Source organism: Cyprinodon variegatus, unplaced genomic scaffold, assembly GCF_000732505.1.
Source record: "Cyprinodon variegatus isolate N-32 unplaced genomic scaffold, C_variegatus-1.0 Scaffold132, whole genome shotgun sequence".
NCBI classification, from domain to species: Eukaryota; Metazoa; Chordata; class Actinopteri; order Cyprinodontiformes; family Cyprinodontidae; genus Cyprinodon; species Cyprinodon variegatus.
In genome coordinates, this window is record NW_015150585.1 from 534812 (window position 1) to 548698 (window position 13887).

At 35.9% G+C, this 13887-nt stretch overlaps 1 protein-coding gene across 1 annotated transcript in view; it reads left to right on the plus strand.

The window, feature by feature from the left end:
* Positions 1 to 423: 423 nt before the first annotated feature.
* ola1 (Obg-like ATPase 1) overlaps positions 424 to 13887 on the plus strand; it is a 63665-nt gene continuing 50201 nt past the window's right edge. The window contains exons 1-4 of the mRNA XM_015376306.1: positions 424 to 571; positions 690 to 781; positions 5118 to 5261; positions 7002 to 7129. Of these exons, the coding sequence (XP_015231792.1) occupies positions 557 to 571; positions 690 to 781; positions 5118 to 5261; positions 7002 to 7129 (379 nt within the window). The 5' untranslated portion in view covers positions 424 to 556. The remainder of the gene's footprint in view (positions 572 to 689; positions 782 to 5117; positions 5262 to 7001; positions 7130 to 13887) is intronic.

Below are 13887 nucleotides of genomic sequence, written 5' to 3' on the forward strand. Positions count from 1 at the left end.
TAAAGATTGATGAATAACACCTTTCCTCAACTTTAAAAAAAATAGTTTTCTTCAGCTTAAGCAAATAGTATATGGCAGGTTTGGTTGCCCTGCAGAGTTGGAGCAGATTTATTCTGGGATATTTTCTCTGTATTTTTGTATTCTTTAAATGAAAAGCACAATATAATCAGTCAAAAAATACTCTAAGAACAAAAACAAAAAACAACAAAAGAGAAAGTGAAACCATAAATCTTCTAACATATAGCACATACATCTGCTAAGCCTCTAACCAGGTATAAGGCGGATTTTTCACACATGCATAGGGTGGATTTAATAGAAGCTCATTAACTCACAGGGATACTATCGACAGCTAAATATGGAGGTGCAGGTCAGCTCGCCAGCTTACAGTGTCAACTTACATCCCCACATGCTGCATGTTGCTATTTTGAGCACATGCAGAAGAGTTCAAGCTGAAGCGCTTACAGTCAGCCTGGTTATGTTCAAGTACTGAATGAATATGCTTTTCTGAGTGTGTCACCTGCATTAGAAGTCGATTCAGGATTTAAGAGTGAGAGACATGGCTCCAAAAAAGGTGTGTTTTGTGAAAGAAGAAGGGTTTGATTTTAAAGGGAGCAAGAATCAGGGTTTATATGTACCGTAACGGTAAGTTTTGATTTTGAATACAGAAATTTACATGCTGTCTTCATTAGGCCAAAGGAGATGATGCACCAAAGCCACCACCGCTGATTGGAAGGTTTGGAACTTCTCTGAAGATAGGGATTGTCGGTTTGCCCAATGTTGGGTAAGATATAATGACATGCTCTCTACGTTACCATTAAATTATTTTCTATAATAGTACAAATATAAAGATTCGTCAATCAGAATATTAAAGGAATTCTTCATTTATTTCTAGAGTAAAACTTAAAATAGTTAAAGCTTTTGGGAAGAAATGTTTTTCAAAACAATGCATGCCCTTTCACAAATACAACAAGAAAGAATTGCACCTCATATTGTTGACAATGTTCCCTTAGTCCTTCAAAACTACAGCATTAAAAAGGCTAGTAAACATCAGAAGCCATGTGTTGCCCCAGCACATGTCTCTCCTTTCCTGAATACTAGATTCCTTGCTCTCCTGAACTGATTTTTTTGGCCACATGTGCTCCCTTCTTTGTTCAAATAAGATATCAAAGAGGTAACTCTAATAATATTTAGGATTATTTGGCAGGATTTTTGCAGCAGGTTTTCCTGATAGTATTTCTTGATTTCTAGTAAACAATCACATTAACCCGCAGCATGCACTTACACAGCATGCAAATATCTACTTCTGAGCTTGATACTTTATTGTTAACTTTATTGTTTAATGTCTCTTTTTCTGTTCCAAAACCTGCCTGTATCAAAGTCAGTGCAGCAATGCGTCCTGAGAAAAAGAAATTTAAATTGGTCAAGATTGGAATCAGAAGATAAGACCAAAGAAACTTTAACCTAATCGTATTGAACAGGAAAAAAAGTATTGTTTCATTACAGATTAGATGTTTTATTTGTTTTAGAAAACAATGTAAAAAATATAGTTTCTTTTGAATATGTTACTGTTACTATTTGTGGGATGCTGCTGTAAAAGGTTCAGCAAAAATTCAAAACGGTATTTAAGGTAGGGGCTATCTACTATAGGAGCTTTCTGCATTCAAAACAGCAGCGCCACCGTTGCCCATATTTGCCATTAATACAGGTGCACTGGGGAGCTCACATGATTTGGGTCTAAATGTGCACTAATGCAGAGGATTTTGTTTAATTTGTAATCTAGTAATTTTAATTAAATTAGCTTTAACAGCTTGTGCATTGCACTTTAGGGCTGAGAAATTCACAGTAAGAATAGAATTGTATTGCTCTAGGAGTGTCCCCAAGTTTTAAAATGAATAGAGGAATGCATTGGCAAAGACAGAGCTTTGGATAGCATAGCATGGGATTAGGTGCAACTACTTTGTAATTGCTACCTTCAATTTTTGAGTCTCATCTACAATGATTTTGTTCTGTCAACAATCATGAGTGCAATGAATTTTTAAGCTGTGGTAGACAGCCTAGCTTACCTGCTGGTCAAATTGTCTGTGTGTTTCAAGTGTTACAAGCATAATTAATCAGTGGCATTCTGCCTTTATATGGCACAAAAAATAAAGCAAAGTTTGATGGGATATAAGGTTAGAGTTGTGGCCATAACATCGATGTTTTCTATTGGTTTTGCAGAGGTCATCTACAAAGAAATATAGATAAAACACCTTGCAAAGAGACACGCCTAGATTTAATTAAACATGTTCAAATTGCATAGCTTGGGGCCCTTTAACCATCAGGGGCCTAAACTACTGTCCATGTTAACCATCAGTAAGGTCTTCCCAAGTGTGTGACCATCTTTGCAGGCAAGGATAGAGTCTCAGCTGCATTTTTTTCTTTGACTACAGGTCGGTCAGCTTTTAATCAGCTGATGGGATAAAAGGTTTTTTTTTTTTTTTATACAGAAAGAAGCTCAAAGTAAAAATAGTGTTAGTTTGAAGGTTCTTTATAGAACGACCTAAGTCACTACGACTTTTTAAAACAAGAATTTGACAGGTCAAGGGTGTGCTTTTGCAGTCATTTAACTCTGGTTTGGATAGTGGTTTCCAGCGGAGGGAAATATTACATACAGCTCCTGTTTCCTACAGATGTCTGTTCATGCGGTGTAAGTTGGTAGCATGCAAAGTTTTGGAGGTTTTGCAAACAGATCCCTCTGCAGTGCTCAGTGTTTTCATTTCTCACTCAAGCAAAACCTATCTTCCTCATGTAAGATGTAAAAGTTGAGAAGTTGTGGCCTGCCACTACATATTTCTGTCAAAGTAGAAGCCGTCCACCCTCCGACTTTCTCTTCATGAATGAACTGTGTTCAGATCCAAACCAGCTGTTTGTTGGGTGTAATTTAACATGCCTCACACTTAGGAAACTGTCTGACTTTATATTTCATGAGCTGGAAGAACTCTATTCCCGTCTATCTTGCTCTTATAGAACACAAATACCAAACTGCTTTAACTCTCTCTGCTACATGAGCTCAGAAAGATAGTGATCATCTTCTTTTGGTTAAGCGTCAGTGTTATTTGACACATACAATGTCACATTGGTGAAGGATTTCTAATGTATCCTCCTAAAATCAATTACTTATGAGAAGTCTTCTAAACTAATATTTTTTTATTAAAAACATTAATAAAGAGAAAGCACAACTTAAACTAGTTGCTTTTTCACAGGATAACAAAACAGTGAAATAATATAAATCGATATATTGTGATATTTGCAAATGTTACCATTCTGATTTCCACTGGTTAATTTAGATTGGAAGTTGTTCATTTTAGAAAGATAACAAGTAACTCCTTAAATTATGACATTTTCAGTTAAGAGATGCAGTTATGAAATGTGAATCTCAGGCTGTTTAGGCAAATAATCCATGCATCATCTACTTAAACATGTTCGTTTACTTTAGCACAGTTGTTTAATATTAAAAGGGAAGGACATGAAACATTTGTGTTTAAGTAACTAAATATGCTTATGTAGATGCAAAAGATGCATGAATTATTTTGCTCTGTGGCCAGGACTAGTTAGACCTGGGTCGACATAGCCGCACCTGTGGAGCCTGGCTTAGTCTTTGTGGAACAGATGTAGCCAGGATGGACTCCTAACGCTAGGTCCAGTCTGGATTTATCTCTTATCCTGGAATTTCTGAATTCAGCTTTTGTGAAACAGACCCCAGCATACTTCAAGAGACAAAGAGGTCGATCACAGATTAATTGATTCAGAAAACAATAGGGGTTTGACTATTGACCTAAAAAAAAAACAGTGGAAGCTGAAATATACATATCTTGAGGTTAATAGATTTATATTCCTTTTTTATCCTAGCATTCAGTCTCTCTTTGGTGAGGTAGTTTAACTAATTTGCTTCAAAGTGTTAGACTTTGGATCAATACCGGGGTACATAAAAATCACATCTGTTCAAGAATTTCTTTTTGAATATAAAGCCTTATTCATCTGGCATGCAACATTGTAGAATCCCTCCTTGATGTAGTTCCTTCTTCTGCAGCCTGGGTTTTTCAGCATCTCCAACTGCTTGCAGGAACATACCAATTATAGAAAATCTGAGCCCATTAATGTTCATGTATGTAACATTCAGGGCACGGCTCCGTTCTGTGCGGTGCTGAACTGGGACCCAGCAGTCTGTACAAGCAGCAAATGCCGTCCCAAGTAAGCAGTAACGAGGTTAGTTACCATGTAAAATTCAGTTAAAAGAAGTGGTAGGTAATCTAAAGATATTAAGGGATTTAACTGATGGGCCATTGTTTGGTGCATCAGTTGGTCTGTGATCAACCAGTCTTTTAAAGAAAGCTAGGGATTTGCGTTCATCAAAACCTGCTGCTTGTTGAGCCTGGCTAAGCCTTGGTGAAATAGCTAAAGACAGGAGGCACTAATCATGCTAAGTTAAGCCTGGATTTATCTCTTATCCTTGATTTCTAAATTCTGCTTTTGTAAAACATCCCACTGGACTGCACTTTGAATAAAAACAACAATAATAGCAAAAACGCTGTGTAAGAATGGTCAACGTCTTCCCATACTTGGGTTAAAACCATAATGATAATGTCATTATGGTTTTAATAATGAATGAATGTTCTAGGTATAACAGCGCTTTTATCATAATCATTACTTCAGTTAATATTTGAAATAATTTCATTGCTTTAAATAACAGTTTAAAAAAATATAGAAAATCTAAAATAAAATAGGTGATGTGCTTTTACCTGTTTGTATTTTATCCAGAGAAGCCAGAAAACAAGAGCAGCAATCAAACCTGATTTGAATTGCGTTTCAAGTACTCTAAATGTCAGATTGTTATTGTATTTGAAAAAGCTAATTCCTAAGAATCACATCATAAAAGTTTACATTCAGTTGATCCCAGTAAGGATTGTCTTGAATGTGGAAGTACATTAAGAGGTAAAATTGAGGGATTGTTATGAACGAGTTTGGTTTTTAGTTTCTAAGAAGAAGGCAGTTTTGCATTTCACCATTTCATCTTCTTTCTACCGTTGATGGTCCAACTTTTTCAGATGTCCTGACCTCAGGGCTGTTGTTGTTTTCAGGAAGTCAACCTTTTTCAACGTGCTGACAAAGAGTCAGGCTGCAGCAGAAAATTTCCCCTTCTGCACCATTGACCCAAATGAAAGCAGAGTGCCCATTCCAGATGAACGCTATGATTTCCTCTGCCAATTCCACAAACCTCCCAGGTATGGGGTCTCATCCTTCACGCATTATTCACACCTCACATTTGTAGCCGCTAAGGGCCACTATGCTATAGGTATGAAAAATCACACAACAGTGTTGTTGATATGTAGCTATATCATGTCCTCTGTGAGATATTCAATTTATGCTATTCTATTCTCCTCTCAAAGAAAAGAAAAATCAAAGGCCTCGTCACAAAGCACATCTATAGAGGCTGTTTAAGCAGATAGATTTCAGTTATTCAGGCTACAACATGATCTAGGCAACATATAAAATACATGATAAATTGTACGTCGTAAGCATCATATCTGAAGAGCTTTGGAAAAAAAAAGTTTCTCAAAAGCTACCAGCCTGTCTACAGCATACTACTATAGAATATTGGCAGTATTTTATATATATATATATATATATATATATATATATATATATATATATATATATATATATATATATATATCAGGGTAAATGAATATTTAATAAATCAATGTTTTCAAAAAAAACATTATTTTTTTCAAAACCAGATTTAGAAATTATATGAGTTTATTCAATTTTTGGTTAATCTAAATATAACATATTCTCCCAGTATTTTACGTGCCTGTCTAGATTTTCTGCAGCTGACTTCAAACGCTTCAACCTGCTTCCTCTTCAGCAGTGGAGGCTCGTGAGCAAGGGTGCATAGAAAGTATTACAATTGTTTTCAGGCCTTCTTAGAAAAGTCTTTTGATTATATTTTGTCTTATCAGAGTTAATAAGAGCGACATGACTGGTTCATTGTGAAATTTTGTTCTTCTCTCTTCTGGATTATTACTCAAACAGCATTAGCACAAACAATAAAAATTTCAGAGGTGCAGCTGTTACTACTTGCTTTACTATGATTTGCAATGTAAAGGTTTTTATATATCCCCGGCAAATCGACTGAGTAAACGTGCACATGTTTTTAAATTGCTAGTGAAGCAAAATAATTCACAACTCCTTCAAATTGGATTATACAATATTTCATTTCATTTAAGAGGTTTGTTTTATGTAGTAAATGATTTAGGTTGTTAAATCAAGGAAATAAACATTAAGTCTAAAAAACGTCACATACCTACTTTGCAGCACGTAGGTGGAGGTATCATGCTTAGATTCTTTGCTGTGGCAGGTTCTGGACAGCTCCTAAATAATTCCACTACGTGCAGAGGTGGGCGGAGTACCTCAAATTTGTACTCAAGTAAAATTAACACTACTTGAACATTTTTTTACTCAAGTAAAAGTAAAAAGGATTCGTCCAATAAAGTACTCAGGAGTAAAAAAGTATTTAGTGAAATGGATGCTGTAGCGCTAACTGATCAGAACATCCGATTTAATGTTTTTAAAACGATGTAATTTTAAAAAACATATGAAATTATTTGCAAAATTTTGAAAATGAGATAATTTATTTCATTCCTACTGTGTCATTTGGAGGTCAAGTGAAAATACAGCAAACAGTTCACTGTATAATGTTACAGGAAGTAACTTACCCCTATTTTACCCCATATACATAAAACTTAATAAATATAAATATATATTCATATTTACTTAGTTTTATCATAAAATCTGAGACCATGAAATAGGTACAAAGATCAAAAAAGCAGAAATGTAGGAAGTGATTAAACTGTAAAAGATATTGTAAGAGAGGAATCTACATAGCACTTTTTTTGAGAGAACATTAAACAGATGTGGAGAAGTTCATAATTAATCTTTTTTCCTTTATTTTTGTGTTTTAGTAAAATCCCAGCATTTCTCAATGTTGTGGACATTGCTGGTCTGGTGAAAGGTGCCCATGTTGGCCAAGGCCTGGGAAATGCCTTCCTATCCCACATCAGCGCCTGCGATGGCATCTTCCACCTGACACGTGAGTCACACTTTACTTCATTATACAAGACCTCACATAATCAGAAATAACACATATATCAAAGAGTATTTAGAAAGCTTGTAGCCATACCAACCAACCTAACAGCAGCAAAATGTTCATGGAAGCTAACTTTAATTTAGTCCTATAACTTTTTAAATGTTATAGGACTAACAATCTTAAATGCATAGGAAGGTCTGTACTAAAGCAGCCTTTGGTATTTCACTGCAGGTTTGCAAAGCTGTTATAAAGTAAGCTCAATCACAGTCTTATAAGGTTGAAAAATACCATCAGTAACAAGTATGAGATATTTTTGGGTAAAGTAAATGTTTTTTTGTTTCTTTTTTTTTTCCATTGTCACTTTTTAAACTCATTCTGATGAATATTTTCGTAATTGACTTTTGGTTTATGCTTCTCCTTAACCCTTGAAGTTATGATTAAGAAGTAACATTTTTAAACCTGCTGTATTTAGTACTAAATCAGAGCAGAGGAGGTAAGTGCTTGATCATATTGTGATTTTTTTTTCCATTTATCTCTCTAACAATTCTAACATCCACTTTTATTTACTTTGTTTGCAAATATTGCTTTCTGCTGTGGCAGACTTAAAATCATTTTCTGTGTTTGTTCTCGCCTCTACCTCTTTTTTGTGGTCCAATTAAAGTGTTACGAGCTAGAACAATTCACATTAGAGAGAGTAAAATGAAGAAGAAGGTCCTTTTAGAAAGACATCACAGAATTTGTTTACTGATTGTATTGACTTCCCTCCTGCATGAAAAGAGCTCTGATTGGAGCTGGTGAGACAGCAAACGTAGAAAAATGTTTAAGATGCAGTCATTGTTCTGCTTAGGCTATCACAGACATATTGCATCTATTGCAGTAAAATTATCTTGTTTTTTTATTCGTCCTCACATTTTCAGATACTAATTTATAAAAGAAGTACAAGATTTAATAACGAATTACAGGGTCTGTCAGGTGAGATTAACTGGTGCCTCTTGAGTTGACAATGATGTTTCCTGTCATAAAAGTCACACAATAGAATTCATGTTTTTTTTAATTATTCTTAATCATAAGCAGATGCCAAAAATATGATTGACTTAACAACTTAATAACTTAGCTATGATGTCTGTGGCTTTTTGGGTCACTTTTAGGTCCTTTTGCTCATCCATGAAACACAGCAACCATGAATGAATGAGTAAACAGCACAGCCAGGGTTTCTACAGAATGATTTATGGTATTGCTCTGTCATAAAACTGAAGAGTTATTATTTAATTTAAAAAGAGAGAAAAAAAATCAGAGCTTCCCTGTTGCCTGAGAATGTTAGGTTATGCAGTCACAAGAAAAAAAGAGTGCATCCTCTTTATGTTCTAGGTTACTGTTGTACCAATTATTCAAACCCCTATTATGCTTGTTAGGATTTTTGACATAAACCAGAATTACCAAAATGTTACCAATTAACAAAAGTTTAAAAAGTAAAAAAAAAAAGACTATGCTTTTTTAAATCCAAATCCGGCACGATGATCTCAGGTGAACTTGATACATAACACCTCTAATGTCAGGGCTGCTGACGTATGGCAGTCAGGAGAAATTTCTAAAAGTTTAAATTGGCCTTGTACACACAGAAGAAAATTTCAGCAGAGGACTTGTTAGCACCTTCTGAAAATGATCATAAAATTCCATAACTTTGGGTTACTTCCCTGATAACAGGTAGATGTGCTACTGATTACCTGTGTGGTTAAACATATTATTTAAAGCCTGACTTCCAGCAAAAAAACAAACAAACAAAAAATCTACAGGCCCAATTAGACAATGGGTTTATATTTTAAAAAAAGGCCTAGAAGTGTTGAAGTAGAGAAGTCAATATATTGGGGGTTTTCAGTGTAACAATCTTATGGAATAAGGTGATTTATGGATCATAATAATGACAAATATCACTGCCAGAGAACCTGGATGAAAAGGCATCCATTAATCACTGAATAAATGAACAAATAAAAAAATTATTAGGTGAATCTCATGGAAAGTGATGTTGAATTGTGTGTTAAACCAATTGGAAAAATTAAACAGTCTAAAAGCTTTTAAAGTTACAGAACATGACAGTCCAGTCATCTTCTATAGTTCAAACTGTGCTCCTGAGCATGCTTAGCTGGCCCAGAGTATTGATTCAAAGAATAAAGGCAACAGTTGCTTCTAAGAGCATTTTATTTACTTTATGCTACGTTCAGACCGCAAGCGCTGGAAGCAGCAAAAAAGCTTCTGCTTCATTTTTGATGCTTGTACACATGGAAGAAATTTTGATTTCAGAAATTGGGGGGATGATATATATATATATATATATATATATACCGTAATTCTAAGTTCAGCGTGTTTGACCATCCAATCACAGATCAGATTCAGTGGCGCATCAGATGTTTGTAAAGTGAGTTTCTCATTAGTGACAGCGGTGACACCCAATTACACAAGAAAAGACATTCGGCCAATCAGGAGCTCTTGGGCAGTTTAAACTCCGGAAAGCGGGCTGCAGCTTGAGCTGTGATTTTCCGCTTGGTGCTAGTGCTCACTTAATGTCTGTGTACTGTAGTGTAACATTGTTTTTGGACAGTAAAATGTCCAGGGGACCAAAACGGAAAGACACGTACCCCTGGTCCACTCCCAGTATTACGTCCATGCTTGTACACATTAAGGTCAGACGGGCGTAAGGAGCAGTTTTGATATTCCTGAGGATTGTCCAGTTAAGTGTGTCCAGATGCGTCTGATGTTCCTGCGTTCAATTTCAGACAGGGGTTTTGCTATATTTGCTGTTATAAGTGGGTAAAAAGTAGTTTTGATATGTTTTTAAGTGAGAAAGTCCACCTGAAAACTTCATCTGTGCAGTCAGTTTATCAAGATAATCCTGCTTTTAGTTATTATTTCGCTATTGGAGCCGCTCAGACACCCATACAATGGTGGTGCTGTGTCCTAGGAAATCCCGATCAACGGCAGCCTCTGGCGCGGTCACCTTTTTGCGTTTTTTCCGCTACTGTTTGTGGTGGCTGGAAGGCATTTTTCACATATGTTATCCAAACTGCAGGCACCAGAATAATAAAATCTAGCATATTTTCCGGCAGGTTTTGACATTTTAAGCTAATTTAGGCGTTAATAAACGGTTTTGTAGGAGTGATCATAGTGCTCTGCATTAGCAGTGCTGTGTCTTTCACCCTGCCAGCCTCAGATCAGCTTATCTGATTGGTTGATGTGGCGCATTGAGCAGCAAAAGTTACATTTTCCCAACTCCAACAGCTGCTGCTTTTGCAGCGCGTCCTGCGTTTCACATATTCAGGAACTCACGATACGCTGCTCCTGCTGCTAAAAATGCACTGCAGGACCTTTTGCTGTGCCTTGATGGACGTCAACCGTTGACCTTGCATGTAATGCAGCTGCTTCCGGTGCCTCTAGGGCGGGCAGTCTGAATGTAGCATACAACTTAATCCTTTAACAAAGAGAATCTCTACAGCTTTCCATACTAGCCTTTTATTTTCTGAACACATCATCTCTGATACCATAACCTATACCTCTAAGCAAATCTCGATTTGTTTTTATGTAGGTAATGGTCAAAGTCAGTTTAAAGATATGATAATTGTGCAATGAAAGATTCAACTGAAAGGACTCACTTCATAGCTCTTTTTCAACAAGGAAAAGGCTGTTAAGATATTACTGCTTCCAAATGAGAACATATTTTTACCACACATGAAATTATAGTTTACTTATTGTTGTTTTATATTTGATCAGGGTCTTTTTCTGGTAAGAAACACTCTTTCTAATTGGTTTCAAACTTTCCTTTGTTTGCATCCCAGTTACTATACAAAGTTGATCTTCTTGATTGATATTATGGTATGCATTACAGTCTATACAGTAGCATTACTTAAGTTGAGTTATGGATATTTTATATCCTCTATTGTAAATGCGGTCAGAAGGACCCAGTTTGTTTTTGAGTTTTTTTTGACCGAGGGACAAATGTATATGCCAGATCCTCACCCCAAAACCAACTCTTTTGTTTCCTCTCACTCCAAGATGGCAAACAAACTGATCGGAAATAGAAATCGAAAGCTTCTTATGTGCAGTTATCTGCTCTGGCATGCTATTGTTTCCACACTTGTCAAGTCTTTAGAAACGACGCGGTTTGTTTCACAAGTTAAACATTCAACAACGCAGCTTTGGGTTTGTAATTATATCTGTCTGTGCAGAGTGCTGCACTGAAGCCTCTCCTTTTATATAGCTTGATTATATGCCTCAGAGAATCACACTTCTTGTCTCTTGAGTGTTTTTGTGTTAGTTGTTTTGTTTTTTGCAGAAACATTTACATGTTATAGAGTTTTATTTGAAGCTCATCTCTATTATCTGACAGTTTTTACAGAAGTTAAATTATATTGACCTGTAACTCTAAAAAAGATCTATGTATGAAAGAAGTCACATTACTTTATTTAATAGTTTTTTTATGTTAATATAAATAAAAGAGCATTTAATAGGAGCAAATGTTTTGTTGCTCCAGCCCAGGACTGTGTAGTATTTTAGGTACATGTTTTTCCCCTATCTTTAAATAAAAAAAATTTAACCAGAAAAAACATTTCACGAAAGAATAGACGAAAGAATTAAACACATCCCTCAGACTCCCTCACCCAGCAAAACTTTAATCAAAGTGAAAACCATTACATCTTGGTGTGTCTTCAGTTCAATCAGCCTATTAGCCTATACCTCAAAGTTATTATATGTTCAAGTATTAATCCTTTGTGGTTCTAAATAGGTTTGTACAATTAATCGTAGACCCACACTGACTTTATACACCATTTTTGTCAGTTTTGTAACAACTTCTCTTAGAGTTTATCATATTTAGCAGTTTATAATTTTCGTAGTGTATGATTGAGGTATATTTTGTATTTCTTTTTATCTATTCGACATTTGTCAGTTTCCTAGTTTATTCCATGTTCTTTGTAAATTAGGGTTTTCTTTTATTTGATTTTTTTTTTTTTTTTTAGTTTGAGGTCTCCACTGGTTTTGCTGTTAGATCTTTACAGTTTCATTTAAGTTATTAGTTTATCTGTCAGTATGCTGATGAAGATTCTCAGTCATCCAGGTCATAGTCATTCCGTAAAAGTTCAAAAATATCCACTGGACTTGGTTTCCAAGATTTGAAGATGTTTCGCCACCTCTCCAGGAAGCTTTCTCAATTCAAATGTCTGTGAGTTTGAGTCTTAAATAAACAAGGCCATGTATTGCTTGGAAACATGCAAATGGTAACCAATGAGTGGGTAAAAAATGTTTATCTTGTCACATTGCAAACAAACTTATTCCACCTACCTGCTGCTGGCCCATTAGACTCATGATCTCCACCTGTTTCTCACCAAGCTGCTCCTCTTTATGTGTCCATTTTGGGTCCAAGAGTTCTCCTTCAACTAACAAAGATCAAAACCCTAGATACTTTTTTTTGTAGTTTTTATGTTGTATACTATATAATTTATTTTTGAACAATTATATTAGAGTTTTATTGTATTGATCTTACTATTATACAGGGGAAATTTTTTTCTAAAGGAATTTCATAAGCAACTGGCTCCTTTGTGGCAGATATCAAAACACTTAAACCTTAATGGGGAGTAGATATTCTGGATTTTCTCTTGATCCATTTCTCCTGTAACAGAGACATTGTTTCAACCCCAATAACCTTAACAAGACACTAAAAATGGGATTTCTCTTCTGTGATGAACATGTGCAACCTTATTCTACTAAACTGATACGTTTTTGCACTCCCCAGCAGAACTAGTTACTGGGATAAATCTTACCAGTTTCTCTGCAGTGACTGGAAACCAATTGGAACCAAGCAGTCTTTGACAAGATGGAGACATGTTCTACTTCATCTCCTCCTCTGTTTCAAGCTCATGACTCTGCCAGTTTACCTGGCTTTATTCCCAGATGTTTGCTTTCCAGCAATTAGATGTTTGAACGCTCACATAGTGCCTCCCCCCCACCATCATCACTGCTGGAAGCATGGAGTTCAGTGCTAACAAGGACTTATTTATGGCTACATGATACTCAGTAAGAATCTAGCCTTAAGATACCAATGTTATAGCACTCTTAATCTTAAGGGACCCTCTGTGGTTTTTGGTCGACCAAGTGGAAAATAGCTGTTATATTTGGCAAAGACGTTTCTCCTACTGTGATCTTCATACTGTCAACGCCTGAATGCCCAGTTTAGTTAAAGCTCTTTTATCCTTTCATTCTGCTGCATAGAGGTAGCGGTTAAACGTTTTAAAGGACCTGTATTTGGGTTCTTCTTTAGAGCTTCACATTTTAGTCTAAAAGTCTTTAAATTCTTTGCTCCCCAAACTAAGGGGTAAGCTTAATAATTCATTAAAACGGATTTACTGAATGACAAAAAAACTCTTATTGGTGGATCTGATAATACATGTTTGAAAATATTATCCACCTTTATGAGATAAATCACAACCCTAAGCTCGTAAAAACAAGGTGCTTTAGGAGCTTAGGGCCCCTGATTAAAAATTCATCGTGACATGTGACACCTCCAACCACCCTACTGGATTTCTGGTTTGTTTGCCACATGATACCTTCTCCAGCTCCTCTGGGGAAAACTCAAGATGTCCCAAGGTCATCTGAGAGATAAAACCTCTCCAGAACCCAGCCCAACTCATGTTGGACCACGCCTGGAACACCTACTGTACCAGCAGTGTTGGGCACGTTACTTTGAAAAAGTAATTAGTTATAGTTACTAGTTACTT